Source organism: Trachemys scripta, chromosome 10, assembly GCF_013100865.1.
Source record: "Trachemys scripta elegans isolate TJP31775 chromosome 10, CAS_Tse_1.0, whole genome shotgun sequence".
Lineage (NCBI taxonomy): Eukaryota > Metazoa > Chordata > Testudines > Emydidae > Trachemys > Trachemys scripta.
In genome coordinates, this window is record NC_048307.1 from 51,852,979 (window position 1) to 51,873,749 (window position 20,771).

At 39.0% G+C, this 20,771-nt stretch overlaps 1 protein-coding gene across 7 annotated transcripts in view; it reads left to right on the forward strand.

Annotated features, from left to right (window-relative positions):
* The window catches only part of HERC1 (HECT and RLD domain containing E3 ubiquitin protein ligase family member 1), a 206,680-nt gene extending 188,631 nt beyond the window's left edge, over positions 1–18,049 (forward strand). For 6 of the 7 annotated variants that reach the window (XM_034783387.1, XM_034783388.1, XM_034783390.1 and 3 more), the window contains exons 64-78: positions 364–502; positions 1,031–1,212; positions 5,594–5,749; positions 6,382–6,504; positions 7,498–7,600; positions 8,458–8,627; positions 10,237–10,375; positions 10,682–10,851; positions 11,286–11,455; positions 11,931–12,096; positions 12,657–12,733; positions 13,546–13,798; positions 14,067–14,219; positions 15,813–16,118; positions 17,390–18,049. In XM_034783387.1, the coding sequence (XP_034639278.1) occupies positions 364–502; positions 1,031–1,212; positions 5,594–5,749; positions 6,382–6,504; positions 7,498–7,600; positions 8,458–8,627; positions 10,237–10,375; positions 10,682–10,851; positions 11,286–11,455; positions 11,931–12,096; positions 12,657–12,733; positions 13,546–13,798; positions 14,067–14,219; positions 15,813–16,118; positions 17,390–17,575 (2,493 nt within the window). In that variant the 3' untranslated portion in view covers positions 17,576–18,049. The remainder of the gene's footprint in view (positions 1–363; positions 503–1,030; positions 1,213–5,593; positions 5,750–6,381; positions 6,505–7,497; positions 7,601–8,457; positions 8,628–10,236; positions 10,376–10,681; positions 10,852–11,285; positions 11,456–11,930; positions 12,097–12,656; positions 12,734–13,545; positions 13,799–14,066; positions 14,220–15,812; positions 16,119–17,389) is intronic. The other variant, XM_034783393.1, reaches the window with a different exon arrangement.
* The last annotated feature ends 2,722 nt before the right edge of the window (positions 18,050–20,771 follow it).

A 20,771-nucleotide genomic window follows, 5' to 3' on the forward strand; every position in this document is an offset into this window, starting at 1 on the left:
GACCAAATAGTTTTGCAATGAAAGGGAAAAGCTAGATCATGAAGAGAGCTCTTTGTGTGTGGTGCCATTTTTAGATCTCCAGGGGCCAGCTTCACCCAAAACACTGAATGAAGGAATTTTATTGTAATGTGATTACGTGGTAAAACCCCCTTAGTTTAAAACATATTTTTCTGCTAAATTTGGAATAAGTTAAGTAACAGTAAAGTGATTAAACTAAGAAATATGTTGGTAGTTGTCCCAAACCTGTTGTTTTCAACTTTGTAGTCCCAATTCAGGTTATGAATAAAGACAAAGTTAGCACATTTTGGTTCATGGTTTGTGATGTAATTGCGTTAAAAAAAACTAATTTCTTTCTTTAACCAGGTTATTTGTGGTCAGAACTGTACTTTTGTCATTCAAGCTAACGGTACAGTTTTGGCTTGTGGAGAAGGGAGTTATGGCAGATTGGGACAAGGAAATTCTGATGACCTTCATGTGTTAACTGTTATTTCAGCACTTCAAGGTAAAATTGTCTTAATTTTTTTGAGTTGTTCTATTAGGAGGCAGAAGTTCGCATTTCAAAAACTAAAAGGACAATTGTCTAAGTCTTTACACAGATTTACTGAATAAAATAATTTACTCTCTTTAATAAAGATCTTATATTCATGTTAATTTGAACAAATAAACCATATGTTAAAGTCTCTTTTGATGCATTTATTCAAGCTGTACTTAATGTTTTTAAATTCTTATTATTTATCATTTTAAGTAGAACTGAAAAAGGAAATACATTTATGTAACTGAACACCTAAACTAACTTAATAGACTATCACAGTAGAATTAGATAATTATTAATAACATAATATTTGTTATTGCAGCAGTTCAAGCATAAGTTATATCTTAAAGGAAAAGGAAGACTTTATACAGGCTTGTATATACAGAGCGGATTCCATTCACAGGCTTGTCATTGTTATTATAGACTATCTTGTACAATGCAAAATAATTGTATTTATATTTCTAACTTATTCTGATTTTGTTTTTCATTTTGTTAAAGGTTTTGTTGTAACACAGCTAGTGACCTCTTGTGGATCTGATGGACATTCCATGGCTTTGACAGAAAGTGGTGAGGTCTTTAGCTGGGGAGATGGAGATTATGGTAAACTGGGCCATGGGAACAGTGACAGACAGCGCAGACCCAGGCAAATAGAGGCCTTACAAGGAGAAGAAGTGGCACAGGTTCAAGAACAAATTTATTATTCATCTATTAAATGTAGACATGATAGTTGCTGCTAGGGTTCATTAATAAATGCTGGTGGGCAAATGGATTGCTCACACAGGGACTGTGGGATGTGGAGCCTTTCTCTTCAATGTCACAAAATTTAATTCAGCATAGGTAAGTAATGAATAAAAGTCATCATCAGCTCATGGTTCTCTGGCCAATGTGAAATGAGTCGGTGGTTTCAGTCAAGTTCCCAGCTAAGAGTGTCAACAGCACAAAACTCACCATTGCATTTCACGCTAATTGGCTTTCTTGTTTGTATTGTTGATAGTCTCAGGAAGACTGAAAATTTGAATGAAAATGGAAACTGAAATATCTTCTCAATGCTGGGGAGGGGAGAGTGTCAAAGTTTAGGTGGACTAGTAGAGTAGTGTTGGTGAAGCTTCCATTGCTCCTGTCTGTGCTGCACCTCTTTCAGTCTCTAGGGCACCTGCCAATATTTAGCCTTAGATGGAGGTTAGCATTCCCAAGCAACCAGACTCCAAGAAGACCCAATCCTGGCATGCTGGGCACTAACGGAGCGCTCAAAGAACATAAGGCTGTTGCAGAGAAGCTAAGTGAATTCTTTCCATTGGTCTTCATTGCAGATGTGAGGGAGATTCCCACACTTGAGCCATTCTGAGGAACTATTCCAGATTGAGGGGTCCCTAGAGGAAGTTTTGGAACAAATTGATAAGTTAAACAGTAATAAGTCACCAGGACCAGACCGCCAAGAGTTTTGAAAGAACTCAAATATGAAATTGCATTACTATTAACTGTGGTATGTAACTTACCGCTTAAATCAGCCTCTGTACCAGATGACTGGCAGATAGCTAATGTGATGCCCATTTTTATAAAAGGCTCCAGAGGTGATCCTGGCTATTACCAGACCGGTAAGCCTGACTTCAGTAGCAGGCAAATTGGTGTAATCTATAGTAAAGAACAGAATCAGACACAGAGGTGAATACAATGTGTTGGAAAGAGGCAATTCGGCTTTTGTAAAGGGAAATCATGCCTCGACACACTATTAGAATTATTTAACAGTGTCAGGGCATGTGGACAATGGTGATCCAGTGAATATAGCATACTTGGATTTTCAGAAAGCCTTTGACAAGGTCCCTCACCAGAAGCTCTTAAGCAAAGAGAGTCATGGGATAAGAAGGAAGGTCCACTAATGTATCAGTAACTGGTTAAAAAATAGGAAAGAAGGAGTAGGAATAAACAGTTTTCAAAGTGGAGAGAGGTAAATAGCAGGGTTCCCAGGGATCTGTACTGGGACCAGTGCTGTTCATCATATTAATAAATGATCTGGAAAAAGGGATAAATAGTAAGGAAGCAAAGTTTGCAGACGATACAAAATTCCTCAAAATAGTTAAGTCCAAAGCAGACCGTGAAAGAGTTACAAAGGGATTGCACAAAGCTGGGTGACTGGGCAACAAAATGGCAGATGAACGGTAGTGTTGATAAATGCAAAGGAATGCACACTGGGAAAACATAATCCCAATTATACATACAAAATGATGGGGTCTAAATTAACTGTTATCACTCAAGGAAGAGATCTTGGAGACACCGTGGATAGTTTTCTAAAGATATCTGCTCTCTGTGCAGCAGCAATCAAAAAAGCTATCAGAACGTTAGGAACATTTAGGAAATGGATAAATAATAAGATGAAAAATATCATAGTGCTACTGTATAAATCTATGTTATGTCTGCACTTGGAATACTGCGTGGAAAAAGTACAGAAAAGGGCTACCAAAATGATTAGGATATGGAACAGCTTCCATGTAAGGAAAGATGTAAAAGACTACGACTGTTCACCTTGGAAAAAAGATAACTGAGGGGGAATATGATCGTGGTCTATAAAATCATGAGCAAGACCAAGGAAAAAGCGAATAGGGAAAGTTACTTACACCTCCTCACAAGAACCAGGGGTCACCCAATTAAATTAATAAGCAGAAGGTTTAATACAAACAAAAGGAAGTACTGCTTCACGCAACACAGTCAGCCTGCAAAACTCATTGCTGTGACTGCTGTGAAGGCCAAAAGTATAAAGGGATTTGAAAAAGAATTAGATAAATTCATGTAGGATAGGTCCATTAATGTCTGTTAGCCAAAACAGTCAGGGATGCAATCCCGTGCCCTGGGTGTCCATGAACCTCTTACCACTAGAATCTGGGCTAAACGACAAGGGATGAATCACTATATAAATTGCCCTGTTCTGTTCACTCTCTCTGAAGAATCTGGCACTTACCACTGTTGTAAGACAGGATACTTCATTGGTCTGATCATTGGTCTGATCCAGTATGGCCGTTCTTATGTCAAACTAGCCTTTTTCACTAGCTCTAAATTCGTTTAAATAGTGAAATACAGTACTGGTACTGACGTGCATTGTAACAATATACAAAAAAGTGCCTGTCTTTGGCTGTTGGTGTCTTTAACCAAAATTAAAACTATAATCAAATTAAAAGCAAAGCCACCAGCTAGCCTGCGCCCCCACACAAACAATAACAAATATAATAAAAATCAATCCCAATAATATTTTTATTGCCACACAAATATCAGCCCCTTTTCTGACCTTCATGCCTCAAAACCCTGGGTAGATAAACAAGGTTGCAGCATGCCCTGGAGGTCAAGAAATTCAGGCTGTTTCAGCCCAAGTTGGGGAGTTGGTTCCAAAATTGAGGGCACTTTGTGGAGAATGCACTGAGGCAGCTCCCTCTTCTATACTAAGGAACTGCAGCCCAAGCATTTATGCTGATTTCAACTGTGCAATATATCTATATTGGCTTGAATAATTGACAGTACATAATTTTAATCTCAATTACCATCATATATACTATCATTTGGTTCAGTTTCAGTTTGACTGAAATATGACTGACATACTGTGTTGATTGTTGTAAGGCAACCACTGTATTGTCATGCTTAGCTGCATCTCTGTTCAAATATTAAAACACTACAAGTTTGTTTTTGTCTGCATTCACCATGGACAAATAGGACACCATTGATTTTTCGTATATTTGCAATATAAAATAATTTTGCGCATCTATGAGATAGTGACTGGCTAATGATTACTACTGTAGTTTTACATCACTAAAATAAGAACTGTTATGCTGAAGATACCGTTAGAAAAATACCATCTTTTTAACTTTATGCTTAGTTTTGGAAAAACTATAAATTTCCTGTAATTAATATTGCACATTTTACAAATTTCAAATAAAAGTTTAAAACATTCTGCATTCAAACATGCTGTAATATGTAGGCAGTTATTAATTTTTAAGTAGTTGATACTTATGTGAGCAGGAATAATATTGTAAATGGAGGGGGAGGCATTTTGTGTTTCATAGTGTGGTTCATTAGAAAACTTCTCTATCTTTATATTTTTGGTGTAACCAGGAGATGAGCTGACTTATCAGACATAGTGTACCTGGTGATCTCATATTTATGCACTGTATTGTGACATTATTTGACAAACATGGGATAATGGAGTCTAAATTCTTTACCAAGAGAGAGAATTCTTTTCTTCCCTGTTGATAAGGCCCTTCATTTTAAGTTTTTACTTATTTTCATTTAAAAAATTCTTGGCTTTTACAAAAGCTATTATTTGGTTTTTACTAGTTCTCATCCAAATTTTGGACCACTGAAAATACTGATTATATTAAGAAAATCCAATACATTACACTAGGTAAATCTGTGCTTTTTATCTGTCCTATCATCCCACAATATTTACCCAGAAAACTCTGAAGTTAATTTTTTGCTCCGATTTTCACCCTTTTTTAAAAAAACATTGTAATTAACACTGATAAATTCCTGGGAAATTTTAAAATAAAAATTGAAACAAAGGTCTTTGCTATAAGTAATTCTTTTGAGACTAAGATGGGAAACAGAAGACAGGGGTGCGGAATTTACACAGTATATAATTGACCTGGTAATGTAACACTGGAAAGCAAGGCAAATCGTTTAGCATGCTTTTTTAAAGAATTCAGTAATCACAGAAATATGAATAAGAATCCCAGCTAGGTGTGCTGGTACAAATTGAAGCAAGTGAACTCAAACTTCTTCCTTTACTGTGTAAACTGATTATTGAGAGGGTTGGGGGGAAAACTCTTCTGTCTGTCTTTGGTTATGTTTTAATTCCCCATATCATCCTGTATTTAGACTTTTTAATTGTTTTATGACATTGTTATTGAAATACATGAAGAGTGTAAAACAGCTAATTTATTCAGTTAGTCCAGTTTTTAATTATCCTCTTAAACTGTAATGAATGACTAGGTCTGCATTCAGAAAGTTCTGTTCTCCTCTTTCTTGAATTGTATGGTGCTAATATTCCATTTTAAAATTAATATTAATTCTGGCTTCTAGATGTCATGTGGCTTTAAACACTCAGCAGTGGTGACCGCGGATGGCAAATTGTTTACATTTGGAAATGGTGACTATGGTCGACTGGGTCTAGGAAACACTTCCAACAAGAAACTTCCTGAAAGAGTGACAGCACTGGAGGGTTATCAGATTGGACAGGCATGGTTTATCTAGTATTACTTACATGCAATTATGTAACAAAATGTATTTTGTTAGTAACTGTTGTGCCTGAGGATGTTCAGTTGCTATATGATTCTTAGTAATGTCAGTTTAAGAATTCTCTTTATAATTTTTGTTGATGGTTTTTACTGCCTCTGCATTTTTAATACACTCAGAACTCTCAAATATCTAACCATAATAATCTCTCATTATTTTTTATTGAATAATCTGATCTTTTTGCTGCAATGGTGTGTCCCCATTTTACAACATTTATAAACATTGAATTGTGAAAAAGAGAGTGATAAAATTAGTCTTTGTTGTTTTAGCCCTAACCATTACTGAATTAATGTTTAAAGAGCTTCAATGAGGATATATAATTTGAAAGCTGTTCTATAGTTTAGGTGAGGGAAGAACTGTCTAAAGAATGTTATTTAAGGGTGTTAATGTATAAACGCTATTATATACCATCAGTATAAAATTTTAAACAAAGGTTTTTAACATTTAACATATTTTTCTAAATGTTTAGAAAAGGGTTTCAGGTTTTTTTATTTTGTTTTTCAGAATGTGGCTTTTTATTTTTTTGTATCAGTAAGTTGATGAAAAACTAATTAAAACTATATTACACTTACCAGGTGGCCTGTGGACTAAACCATACTGTAGTTGTGTCCACAGATGGCTCAATGGTGTGGGCTTTTGGAGATGGAGATTATGGAAAACTTGGTCTGGGAAATTCCACAGCAAAATCCTCACCACAGGTTAGAATTCATACTGAAATTATTCTTTGAATAATAGTTTAATGTCTGTAAATGTGTGTTTGCAAATTTTCAACTTCTTATTTTGTTTCATTTTTTATATGATGTAAATTTTCAAAAAGGCATAAGTAACTTTCAGTGGGACTTAGCTGCTTTTGAAAATTTTACTAAGGCAATATATTGACTAGTATAGTTACATGAATAACTAGCTGGTATTTTTACAACACTGGTATCTGAGGGTTGGGTTTTCAAAGGAGCCTGTGGGAATTAGGCACCCAACTTCCATTGAAAATTCCCACCTGAGTGCTTAGCATGCAAGCAATTATCCATTGTTCTGTTAAACTAAGGGCTTGTCTATACTTACGCGCTGGTTCGGCAGCAGGCAATCGAACTTCTGGGTTCAATTTATCGCGTCTTGTCTGGATGCGATAAATCGAACCCAGAAGTGCTCCCTGTCGACTCCGGTAATCCTGCTTGGCGCGACGAATACGCGGAGTCGACGGGGGGAGCCTGCCTGCCGCGTCTGGACCGCAGTAAGTTCGAACTAAGGTACGTCGACTTCAGCTATGTTATTCACGTAGCTGAAGTTGCGTACCTTAGTTCAAATTGGGGGTTAGTGTAGACCAGGCCTGAGACTAATAATTACAACCATGGTCTCTATAAACCATAGCAACCACCCTTCTGCAACTCTAGAAATAGTAGAAACCTGAAGGCTAGCTTGAAGGAGTGAGATTTTTACCTCAGTATAGAGATGCATTCAGACTCATTTAACGTGGAATAATATGTTAATATAATTACATTTTACAAGATATTAGTGTCTTTGTTTAATACATTCAAGTTTAATACAAGAGCCACACTATAGCTATAACACACAAATTGTCTTTCTGAGAATTATAAACCACTTTTTGGGGTGAGGGGGAAATGGAGGAATTTTTTGTCTACTTTCCATATGTATACTCATAGAACAGTATTTAGCTCTTTCTTTCTTATTCTCAGAAAGTGGATATTCTTTGTGGAATTGGAATAAAGAAAGTTGCCTGTGGAACGCAGTTTTCTGTTGCATTGACAAAAGATGGTCACGTATATACTTTTGGACAAGGTAAGTTGCCCATATAGAGGGATTTCTATATTGTAGGCTTTCATACGTTTAAAGCTATATAGAAGCCAATAATGTTTTAGATTATTGACCCCACCATATGATACCCACCCAATCATACAGTACGTAAGTGATCATTTATAGACTTGGCAATTATTAGTCTATAATTCCCTCCACTGTTGCATAACCACTAATATAATCATTAAAAGTAAAAAGGAAGAATATTAGATATAAAATATATGAAATCATAATACAGTGTTACTCTACAGATTGTGCTAGAGTCTCATGTAAATGTGACCTTCCGAAGCAAATTACTTTTTGACGCATTCTTAAAATCCAAATTAATAGTTGTGTATTTATTTTTCAAGGAATACAAACTTAATATAAACACTAACCTCATTTACCTGTAACCTTTCAGATTTTTTTCCTGAATCTTGATTAAATTTGATATGAACAGAGGTATAGATTGTACCCATGTTCAATTACTGTCATTAACCATGCACTTACAGAGGCTGTGTAGAAATCTATAGAATTGAGGCTTCAAGTGAAATTAGTTGAATGTTCTTCATTTACCTCCTTGTGGACATCAACCTTAATCACAAAATCACTGTACAGTCTAGCACCAAAAGGTGTGATTGGCTGAATCAGGCTTACAACACAAATAGCAGGAAATTCAGATCAGTACTGAGGGATACTGACAAAGCTTTTCAGGGAAATAAGTGCCCACTAGGTCTGTTTCTAGCCAATGCCATTAGTATCCACTTACATTAATACTGTCTCTCTCTCCCCATAATAAAATTAGCCCTTAGAAAGGACTGTGGTGTTTATGTACTACATGAGAATTTTTTGTGCAATTTTAGATCGGCTGATTGGCTTGCCTGAGGGCCGAGCTCGAAATCACAACAGACCACAGCAAGTTCCAGTGCTGTCAGGAATCTTCATTGAAGATATAGCTGTAGGAGCAGAGCATACACTAGCTTTATCATCATCTGGTGATGTGTATGCCTGGGGTAGCAACTCAGAAGGGCAGGTGTGTACAATATCATGTTTATTTCAGATGTTCATAAGAATAAGTACAGCTTCCTAGATGCACTTGGAATCTTTTAGTGAAGAGTAAGTAAAGAAAAATACGATGCAGTATTGGCACTTTTCCCCTCTCCCCCAAATTAAAAATGTTATAATAGAGATTATTGAAAACATGGTGAAAATGTCACAAATTTTTTGAAACTTTTTTTACTAATTTCTCAAAATTTCATCTAATTTTTTAAACAAAACGTTTACAACCAATTTGAAACTTGAAAACAAACTGTAAAAATTTAATCATTTTTTTTCCATTTGGAAAAATCTAAATTCCAACAAAAAATGGCCAATTTGAACATTTTGACCAGCTGTAGTTATTATCAGCGAGTTGTCATGGTCTGTTGCAATAGTTATTGGTCTGTTTTGGTCCATGACCCAAAAAATGTCCCATGGTACCTGTCAAACCATTGCAGATTCATGGATTGTTGGATTTGGGTTATGAGATGGCATTTTGACCATTTTGTGGGTTGCAGATTTAAGCAGGAGACTTGAAGTGTGTGCAACTGGTGTTCCGAGGATAGTGGAGGGATTGGTACGTCAGCATTGTTGGGGTGAGCAGGCTATTTTGAATTAATCCCTAAAGAAAAAGCCTTGGACTTCCTCTGTAGTGAAAGTATTGTATTTTTATGGCAGAGTAAACATTTGTTTGGTTTAAAAAAATATATAGTCTGTATTCTAAAAGACTGTTCGTTTTATATGTCCTCCACTGCAACGTCGAAATTCAAATGGGATTTAGTAGGAAAAACTAATATACAGATCTGTCGCATCTTACGTGCATTTAACATGCGCGATTTCAACTTTACGCGGTCGGCCAAAAAAAAAAAAAAAAGAGAAAAACAACAATTTTAATACTATGCCTGTAGTGCGGGCAATTTTGCCTGCTATTGAACTCAATGGGGTTTTGGCTATACGCGTTTTCGCTTTACGTGCTAACTGCGTAACGGAACCCCCGCGTAAGATAAGACAGACCTGTATGCAATAAATGTTTTTCATTTACAGAGGATACATTTTAAAAGCCTATTGTGGGAATTTATATATTAAAACCAAAAAAAAACCCCAACTTTAAATAGCAAACACAGAAATAATAAAACACAAATAATAATCATTATTAAACAGTCATTATGAGCCATTGAATCACAAAATATATATTTTTTTTTTATTCTGCAAAACACCATGTACAAAGTTGGTCACAAATCATAAACCATTAGTCAGTCTAAAAGCTTATCAGGTATGTAGGTCACAATTATGTGGAATAGCTTATCCATTTTGTATTTAAATGTCATTTTATTCATTAAATGTGATTTAGCTGATGTAGGCAGCTATTTTCTTTAATCATAGGTGTAATATATTAAAGCAATATAGCTAGTAAATGCTATATCACGTTCTCTAGTAAAAGTTTTCTCTCCCAGCATATGCTGAGAGTGTCATCTTACCAGTTTTCATCTCCTATTCCTTTTGAACTTCTGCTTAGAGAATTTTGCAAATAATAAAGCTAATTTTTGGTCCTATTAATAGAACCTCATGATGCATCCTTTTTTAAATCTGTTGTAAATTGCTAGCTTGGACTGGGCCATACCAACCATGTCAGAGAACCCACCTTAATAACTGTTCTACAAGGAAAGAATATTCGACAGATCTCGGCAGGACGTTGTCACAGTGCCGCCTGGACTGCCCCACCTGTCCCACCGAGAGCTCCAGGTGAAGAATAGATGATTGCTTGTATTATATTTTATTCGGCTTTTATGAGCTTTTAGTGCATGTCCCTGTATACAGTATAATACAGCAAGAACCTATTAAAATTTGTATGCAGTGTTGTTGTAGCTGTGTCAGTCCCAGGATATTATTAGACAAGGTGGGTGAGGTAATATCTTTTCTTGTCTATTAAAATTTGTTTCACTGTAGGCCCAAAACTGCTTCCACTGTAGCCCACAGGAATTTTGCCATTAGCTTAAAGAGGAGCAAGATCAGGCACTTTATGAAATAATTTCTTGTTTTCTGTGGTAGGTGTGTCAGTGCCTTTACAGCTTGGTTTACCTGATGCCATTCCACCACAGTATGGGGCACTGAAGGAAGTGAGCATTCATACAGTGAGAGCAAGACTCAGACTGCTGTATCATTTTTCAGACCTCATGTACTCTTCATGGAGATTACTTAATCTCAGCCCCAATAACCAGGTAAAACATTATTTTGAAATGAGTTAACAAATTTATTTTTGTGCCCTGTCACCAAAGTGTACTCCCCCAAAATCCAATTCTGGTAATAGTGCTCTCTTGTCTTTGTGTCTGTAGAATAAAAACTTCAATAAATCAATCTCTCCCAAAAATAGTTTAAATAAATTGTGATTTATGTGACTCTTGACATTTCAGTCTTAATGTCATAAGCCCATTAGCCTAACATCTATAATTGGTGAGAAACATTTTTGTAAGATTCTGGTAAGACTAAAATCCCTTTTTATGTAGTTCTTTTTGTATATTTTCATCAATTTCTGAACTATTATGAGGAAAGTTCAGGTAGTATTTAATTATGGAGATTCTTATTCCAGAAATATTGGAATTAATATGAATAAAGTAAAGCATTTTATGGTTATGCATATGCTGTTGTATTACAGAACAGCACATCTCATTACAATGCTGGAACATGGGGAATAGTCCAAGGACAACTAAGACCATTATTGGCACCAAGAGTCTACACACTTCCCATGGTACGCTCCATTGGAAAAACCATGGTTCAGGGGAAAAACTACGGGCCTCAAATTACTGTAAAAAGAATATCAACCAGGTCAGTATTGGCTCCTTTGTGTTTGTGAAAGATTTGATGTCAAGCCCTAAGTCAACCCATACAGGGGGGATGTGATTTCTAAAGCATGCTAATATATTGTGCATTCAGGGCCGGCTCTAGGCACCAGCGTCCCAAGCATGTGCTTGGGGCAGCACTTTTCAAGGGGCTTTTTTTTTTTTTTGCTTGGAGCGGCAAAAATCCTGGGGCCGGCTCTATGTGCATTAATTGGTCTATGTAGACCCTGCTATAATGTATCAAAGGCTCTCTCTCATGCGCTTTCCATTAAAGTGAACTCTGTAGCCTCTAGTGCGCACCACGAAGGCTCTGTTTGGACCAATTAACACACAACATTTTAGCGTGCTTTAGAAATCACCCCTGTAGTGCGCATTACCCTACTATGTAGACAAGCCTTTAGAGTATACAAAAGTGATCTTTCTGTGAATTACATTTTCTGTCACTTTCTTTTTCATTGAAGAGGTCGGAAATGTAAGCCTATTTTTGTACAAATAGCAAGACAAGTGGTAAAGCTGAATGCTTCAGATCTTCGCCTACCTTCCCGTGCCTGGAAAGTGAAATTGGTTGGAGAAGGGGCTGATGATGCAGGGGGGGTGTTTGATGACACTATTACAGAAATGTGCCAGGTATGACAAATATTTTAAATATCTCAAAGCACGTGAGTTGTTTTTCAATTCCTATGACCACTTCCTGTTGTGCAACACTTTGGCCCAAATCTTCTCATCTGATTCCCAGCCTGTGTACTAGTGTGTGCACTGGTACCTGCGTGAAGGAAAGAAATCTTTCTCCTTGGCCATGCCTTCGAGTGGCAGCATTTCTGAGGCTACACTAGGGCCACCATGCATCTTCCACAATGTGGGAGGAGGACAGCAGATCTTGCATAGCATGTTAACTCTTGATGGTGCCATTAAATGCTGTTACTATAGTATGTACATAGCTATTCTGTGCTAGCCTCAGAAATGCAGCAAAATCAATTTAAATAAAATACCATCACAAATCAGACACAGATTTCTGGTTCTTAGATTATTCTGTTATTTTCTTCTAGTTTTATCATGGTAAAAATATTTACCATGTGCTGATTTCCTAAAAAAAAATTCAAAATGCTTCTTCTGGCAAAATTATCATTAAGATAATACAATGTGCTGAACTATAATGTTTAAGAAGTACTTTTATTTTTATTTTTAAGGAACTTGAAACTGGTGTGGTAGACCTGCTTATTCCTTCCCCAAATGCTACCGCTGAAGTAGGCTACAATAGGGATAGGTAAGTTGGACAGCATTTCATCTTATTACAGGATATTAGCTGACAAAATGGAAGAAAAAACTTCCTGTAACAGCTGTTTTGACAAATGTTGAGGCTTCTTGATTGCTCCATCCTGGGCACTCTTTTTTTCTCACCCTTGTTATGTAGGGGTTATTTCAAGGTGAGGGACGGGGCAAGGCCAGAGCATGTTGTGCCTGCAGGTAATGGTTCCCAAGGGGTAGCTCTAGCAGCTAGGTTTGCTGGAGCATAAATTAAAGCAACACTGAAGGTGCTCTAGCTCCGTTATTCTCAACCAGGGGTCCAGGTTTCGGGGTCCTCGAAGCAGGGCCAGCGTTAGACTCGCATGGGGCTGAAGCCTGGGTCCCTGAGCCCTACCACTCTGGCGCTGAAGCCAAAGCCTGAGCAACTTAGCTTTTCAGGAGCCCCTGTGGCATGGGGCCACAGGCAGTTGCCCTACTTGCTACCCCCTAACACCAGCCCTGGCTTTTATATGCAGAAACCAGTTGTTGTGGCACAGGTGGGCCGTGGAGTTCTTATATTATGCAGGGGGGCCTCAGAAAGAAAAAGGCTGAGCATCCCTGATCTAGCTTGTGGCTGGAGCCAGTTTGGCTCTGGCAACTTTCTGGATTTGGGAAGAGGGCAGAAAGAGAACATCAATCTACCTATTCTTCCCTTCTCCAGATTTGCTGAATGCTGCTATGGCAAACTTGGGGATCTTGCCCTACATATAGCTGTCTTTTAACTTGTAGCCATATGAAGAAGTGAGACGTTGATTTTATTGAAGCCTTTACATTGTTTCTGTTTTCTTTTAGGTTTCTTTTTAACTCTTCAGCCTGTTTAGATGAACATCTGATGCAGTTTAAGTTCTTAGGCATTCTGATGGGCGTGGCGATTCGTACCAAGAAGCCTTTAGATCTTCATTTGGCCCCAATGGTTTGGAAGCAACTTTGTTGTATCCCACTTACTTTGGAAGATTTAGAGGAGGTGGACTTGCTGTATGTGCAGACCCTCAACAGCATTCTTCACATTGAAGACAGTGGGATTACTGAAGAGAATTTCCATGAGGTAAGCTATGGAAATATGCTTCCTCCCTTCTCCCCCACAAATCTTCTGAATCCAGTTGTTTTTATAGACTGATCTAAATTACAATGCACTAATTTAAAAAAAAATTGAGGTGGCATTTATACTTTAAGGTAACAGACACCTCATAACTGCCTCAGATGGATATAATCTGATATTCATAGTTATTGCTAAGTGACTGATGGTAATTTTTAATTCAGTACTTTACCCAAATATCTTATCCTGCACAATACTTTTTCTTTTCTGTTAATAGATGATTCCTCTAGATTCCTTTGTCGGACAAAGTGCTGATGGTAAAATGGTTCCCATAATTCCTGGTGGGAACAGTATCCCACTTACCTTTTCAAACAGGAAAGAATATGTGGAGAGGGCAATTGAGTACAGACTTCATGAAATTGACCGTCAGGTGAGAATCTCACTGAACTCTACCTATTTTGTTAACTGGATGGTGACCATCACAATATGCCAAAAATAACAAAGATTTTGGTTTACACATTTATTGGATTTTTCCTCTCTGTTTTTTCAAATAATTTGCGAGTCATTTTTAAATTAAATCTGATTCACATCCAGCTGTCTAGAATGTCAAGAAAGACCACAAGAGCACTGAAAAACTGAGGACTTGCTTTATATTCATCAGAATTGCCCCATTGAGATCATTAAATTGACTGGGAAACAAAACGAGAATCACACAGAAAGCTGAGCACCTTTAACCCTGCATTTACAGCAGCACATAATCTGGCACATGTCATTGGGAAGCAATAATATTTGTTTAACTTATTAATGGATGGTGGATATATTTTTACTTAATATTTACCTTACCTGCTTTTGAATAGTAACTGTAAACACTTTTTAATAAGTGGATTGAAAAAGTATGTAGTAATCTATGTAAATACTTTTGTATCATCTGCTGAAATGCTATTTTGTCACTTATACAGTAGCATTATGTAAATCAAATGGGAGCCTTGTATCTTAATACAGCAACATTACACTAGGGAACTAATTTTCCTCTTTCTCCAAAGATAGATGCACACAAGATCACATGGCTGTTCCACTTTAGGGCAGTAGCCCTCTCAGTACTGACCCCAAGACCTTAAGTCTTTCAGATCAAAGATAGACCTTGTTTTTTAACATGCTTTCATTCCAGTCCTAGCAGTATGCTGACAACAAAGTTTTTGGTTTAGCAGATGCTCATTTGTGTTGATAACTCTTCCACTTTTTTAGATGATTTTATTGAGGTCTTTTCTTAGCATGAAAGTAATATAAAATCATTTTGGTGAAAGATAATTCTCTGCAACAAGTCAACAATTTTTGAGGGGAGCCATATGCATTACTACGTGTTTTTTTTGTATTTAGGTGATGACTTAAACTGTACCCTTAGCCCAGGGGTCAGCAACCTTTCAGAAGTGGTGTGCCAAGTCTTCATTTATTCACTGTAATTTAAGGTTTCGCATGCCAATAATACATTTTACATTTACAGGGGCCAGCGGACAGAACCCCAGACTGGCAGCGAGCTGAGCCGCTCAGCCCGCCCCCAGCCCGAGGTTCTGTCCGCTGGCCCCTGCCAGCTGGGGTCCCGGCTGCTGGCCCCGCTCAGTCCGCTGGCGGCCTGGGGTTCTGTCCATCCAGGTCAGCAGCGGGCTGAGCGGGGCCGGCGGCCGGGACCCCAGCTGACAAGGAGCTTATGGCCGGAACCCCAGACCAGCAACGGGCTGAGCGGGGCTGGCAGTGGGACCCCGACTGGCAGGGGGCCAGTGGACAGAACCCCAGACCAGTACCCTAGGCCAGCAGCAGAGCCCCTGAGGCCAGCAGCAGAGTACTACTGAAAATCAGCTTGTGTGCCGCCTTTGGCATGCGTGCCATAGGTTGCTGACCCCTGTCTTAGTCTGTTCATCCACATGTGTATTCATTCTCAAAGTCTTATCTTTGTATACGGATTGTGTGCTAAGGATCCGAAATAAGTGTAATGACTCTTTTAGTAACTATTCTTTTTGGGTTAAAGGTGGCTGCTGTGAGAGAAGGAATGTCTTGGATTGTTCCAGTTCCCTTGTTGTCTCTTCTGACGGCTAAGCAATTGGAACAGATGGTTTGTGGAATGCCAGAAATCTCAGTTGAGGTCCTGAAGAAAGTTGTGCGGTACAGAGAGGTTGATGAACAGCACCAGTTAGTTCAGTGGTTCTGGCACACCCTCGAAGAGTTTTCAAATGAGGAAAGAGTCCTTTTCATGAGGTTTGTGTCAGGAAGATCTCGATTGCCAGCAAACACTGCTGATATCTCTCAGCGATTCCAAATAATGAAGGTTGATAGGGTAAGATGCTGTTTTTCTTAATATGTTATTCATTTCTGTCCACTTTAATCAATCCTTTGGCAGAAAGCGCTAAATTTCACTAACATTAAGCCCAGAGGCACTGTGCATTATGGAGTGGACTTCTGACTGCTAGAGCCATAGGATTTAATTATATAATAGTGCCTAACATTGCGTGAATTATATTGTAATTCACTCAGTACTTTGAACATATAAAGTGTAAATGTAATTATTAGATGGAGTTCAGGCTGGTGTCTAAACAACACAGTGTGAATTATTGCACCATATTTAAGCTACAGTAATTTCCTACTACAATACATTTTCTGATTAGTATTTTAAAGATAAAAAAAAACCAATCCTAATGAAGTCTTGTTCCGTCTCTATGACAGCGTTCTCAATATACTACATTATAAAATGACTTGGGAAAATGGAAATTAGAAATGAAGCTGCTGAAACTGTTGGCATGTCAATTGCCACCAAATATCACCCTCTTACCCATGTGGAAACCCACTAGATTCAGACACTACCCCAAGAAATACAGTTGCAGCTCACTGGCTTCTAATGCATTGGTTGAAAACTGACTGCAGCTATTTCTCAAATTTAACTGTGTTTAAAGCTACCTTATGGATATAGCTTCATGAAAATTAAGTATTCACATTACAATTGGAACACTCTTCCATATTATCATAATATGAAAAGAACCTTGAAAGGGATATTTTGAAAGCTAGATAGCAAGTAGAAACTGATAATTATTAGGAGCAGCAAAATGTTAAGTTCTGCACTTTAAGAAGTTATTTTCTAAACAGAAATTAATCTTGTATTTAAAAGGTATTTTCTTTACTTTTTAATTTAGGATAATTGTAATATGTCTACCTGCATGCCTCCTGTAGTTTCAATTGGATACAAAATTTTTACTGCTTGGTCTAAATTATTATTTAATATATTGCAGTAGACAAACACCTGGAAGTTCCACTCTTAAAATAGATGCATGTCATTGGTGGTTGAAATCATTTATTGGGTGGACGGTAGTGGTGGTGTTTTAATTATTTTGAGCTGAAAAATTTTATAAAAATGTAAGATGGTACTAGTCTTGTCTTTTTGTTAAGAGGAATTCTTTACTGCTTGTTGGCTTGATTAATGAGACCTTATTTTGGATGAGAGGGGGTTGCTCTTTTTTAAAGTTACTTTTTGGGCAGGGAAAATACTGAATTTGCTACACCTTTTAATTTCCTTTGCAGTTTTAACCATGTCCTACTTTTTGTCTGTTTCCACAGCCTTATGACAGCTTGCCTACCTCACAGACTTGTTTCTTTCAACTGAGGCTTCCACCGTACTCCAGTCAACTAATCATGGCAGAGCGTTTGCGGTATGCAATCAATAATTGCAGGTCTATAGATATGGACAATTACATGCTCTCGCGCAATGTGGACAATGCAGAGGGCTCGGACACAGATTATTAACTTTCTGTGAACAAAATCATCTTCCTTTTATTACAAATAGTGCCCTAAGTCCAATTCAATGTTGACACAATTTTATGGTAACCATTGATGTTTTAGGAGCATAAACAGACATTAATAAGCAGTGGCCACATTTTAGTTACTCTAAATGTAACAACAAATTAGATGTTTTTATTTTTTGGTGATTGTTTAAAAAAAAAAAAAAGGGCAAAACCCCCCCAAAAGTGCAGTCAGTAAGTTTTTTTCCATATTTTGGTCACTTTTGATAATTTTGCATGGAGCCATTTTGGTGCATTTTTTGTTGGGAATGGTACATTTGTAAGCCCTCCCAGTGAACATGAAGAGTTGTACATTGTGTATAATTGTTCATTAGCAAGGACAGTTTTACATGAATAGTCCTATATTTATTTTGTTTTAATTTGAATTGCCTGTGCAGGGTTCCTTATGCGGAGAAAATAAAGCAAATACAAGAATGAATGGGGGTTTTTGTGTGTGTGTTTTCAACTGTTTACAGGATTTATTCCGCATTTATAAATTTAGACTTTTAAACTTCTCAGTTAGCAAATCTGTTAGATTGTTTGAAACAGTGTCAGATAACTTATTTGCAGATGAACAGCCATTGTATATATGGTTACTATTCATTGCACGTTGAACAGTATACCAGCATTTTAATAACATTGCAGCATTGACTTACATCTTGTCCATACACAGTTTTGTCAACAAAAGTTAGCTTTTGTCGACAAAAGACTGGAGGTGTACACACTGAAGTGCTCCTCCGTCCGATACAACTCCCCTGCTATACTGACATAATAAAACCACCTTCACAAGTGGCATAGAGCCTTTTGTGACATAGTTAGTGACACAGCGTCAGTGTAGACACCTCACTTGGTTATGTTGCCCTAATTGGCTTCCTGGAGGTGTCCCATGATGCTTATCATGACTGCTCTGGTCAGCAGTTTGAACTCTGCTGCCCTGAAGGTACACAGGTATGCACCCCTCTCCCCTTTTAAAGCCCAGGAATTTTTGAAATTCCTCTTCCTGTTTGCTCAGCATGCACAGTTCACGCAGCCTGTTCCCAGCTGATCACGCCAGCTTTACGCAGCAGACACACTCCTGCGTGGAGCACACCGGAGCTGTTGGATCTGCTAAATGTATGGGGAGAGGAGGCTCTGCAGTTGCACCTTCGCACCAGCCGTAGGAATTTTGATACCTACGAGCTGATTGCTAGTGGCATGCAGAAGAAGAGGCATGGAAGGGACATGCAGCAGTGTTATGCTAAAATCAAGAGGCTGAGGCAAGCATATCAGAAGGCAAAGGAGGCCAACCGTTGTTTTGGTGTGGTGCCAAAAACATGCCGCTTCTATAAGGAGCTGCATGCCATCCTCGGCGGCAACCTCAACTCCACCGCCAAGAGCCCCATCGATACTTCTGGGGGACTGGAGGCAGCGGCCACCGGACTCAACCCCAGTGAGGAAGTGCTGGAGAGGCTGTGGAGCTGGATGACGATGTGGAGTACATGGCTGGGTCGTCTCGTGATGTGATGAGTCAGGACCTCATTGCCACTCCTGAGGGGTCTAGCCAGTCCCAGCACTCCAGCTCCGGTAAGTGCTCATTTTGCTTTGATACTACACGGTAAGAGGAGATTGAGTTCTCATGCACTTTATTATATTGTAGAGGAAGGATAAGGAACAGAAATTAACAACAGAGCCTGTCCATCTACGCAGTGGGGCCACAGCAGAAAAGTTTGTTAATGTACACGGGGATGTCTCTGGAATCTTCCTTAACAATCTCTAGGAAACTTTTCTGTAGGTATTCTGCAATCCTCTGCCGAAGGTTCCTTGGGAGAGTTGCCTGGTTTGTTGCTGCACCACCTGGCAATTATTTCTGCAGGGACCAGAGTGGCACACAGGCAAGCAGCATATGGAGCTGATCTGAAGCCACATGCATGCAGGAGATGTTCCCTTGCATCCTGCGTTACCTTTAGGAGTGAGATGTTGGGTTCGATTACCCTAGCTTATGGAAAAGGGTACCAATATTCAGAATAAGCTCCCTAGCCACTTATAGTAACCATCCTTTGTCCCTTCTTCCCCTTTGCCCCTTGCCCACCCCCACCCCCAGCGAACTCACCATAACTGGGACTCTCGGCAACCTGTGTGCTAGCCCAGGGACAGTGAGAAAGAGGGGTGTATAACTTTTGTGATTCATGGCTGTGAGCGCACTCATTGTTTCTTTGCCTTCTGCAGATGTGCCCTTGAGAACATACTTCTCCACACCAGCAGTGCACCTCCATCAGATAAGGGGGCAAGCCAGGAGGAGTAAGGAGGATATGTTTTGCGAAGTATTGCAGTCAACAGATGCAGGAAATAGCGAAACCGGAGTGTGGAGGGCAACAATTAGTGAAAACCTGAGGCTGGATAGCCAGGAAAAGAGACAGGTGCAGGAGCAGATGATAAAACTCCTGGAGGACCAGACAGATGTTGACGTCTGTCATTGGCCTGCAATCAGAACAAATCCATGCCCAACTCCCCTTCCAGCCACTACAGAACTCCAGTCCATGCCCTCCCCAAACCCCCGTGCCACCTTCATCACGTGTTCTTCATCCCTAACAGTACCCCGGGCACTCCACGCCTAGGAACTGGTTTTCCAATGAAAACTGGAATTGCACCCAGCTGTGAAAGCCCTAACCGTGAGACTGTTCCTCATTTTCATGTTCCTTTTGTCCAAAGTTTGTTTTACCCCGTTATTAAACTTGAGTCTTTGTTTGTGACATACACACATCGCTCAGTGCTAACATTGAAACACAGTGACTATAGGTGGGAATATTAGCTCCTTGCAATTAAGCCGCCCATGAAGCAAGCATAACAGGGCATGGCAGGAAGCAGGGCCATCATTACCCATACGCAAACTACTCCACTGCATAGGGCACCAGGAAATGTGGGGCACCAAATTGCCCCACACTTCCTGGTGCCCTGCGCAGCTGCGTACTGCTCCAGCAGCCAGCCCGATCCCCCGGCTGGCTGAGCCGGCCAGGAAAGCNGATCTTAGACTACCTGTTTCAGGTTCCTCAGAGGTCTTTTTTCATAAGTTTGGTCCCCGGTTCCTCAGTGGGATCTCAGCTTGGTTTTGTCTAGGCTCACGGGCCTGTCCTTTGAGCCTTTGGCCTCGTGCTACCATCTCACCTACCGTGGAAGGTGGCTTT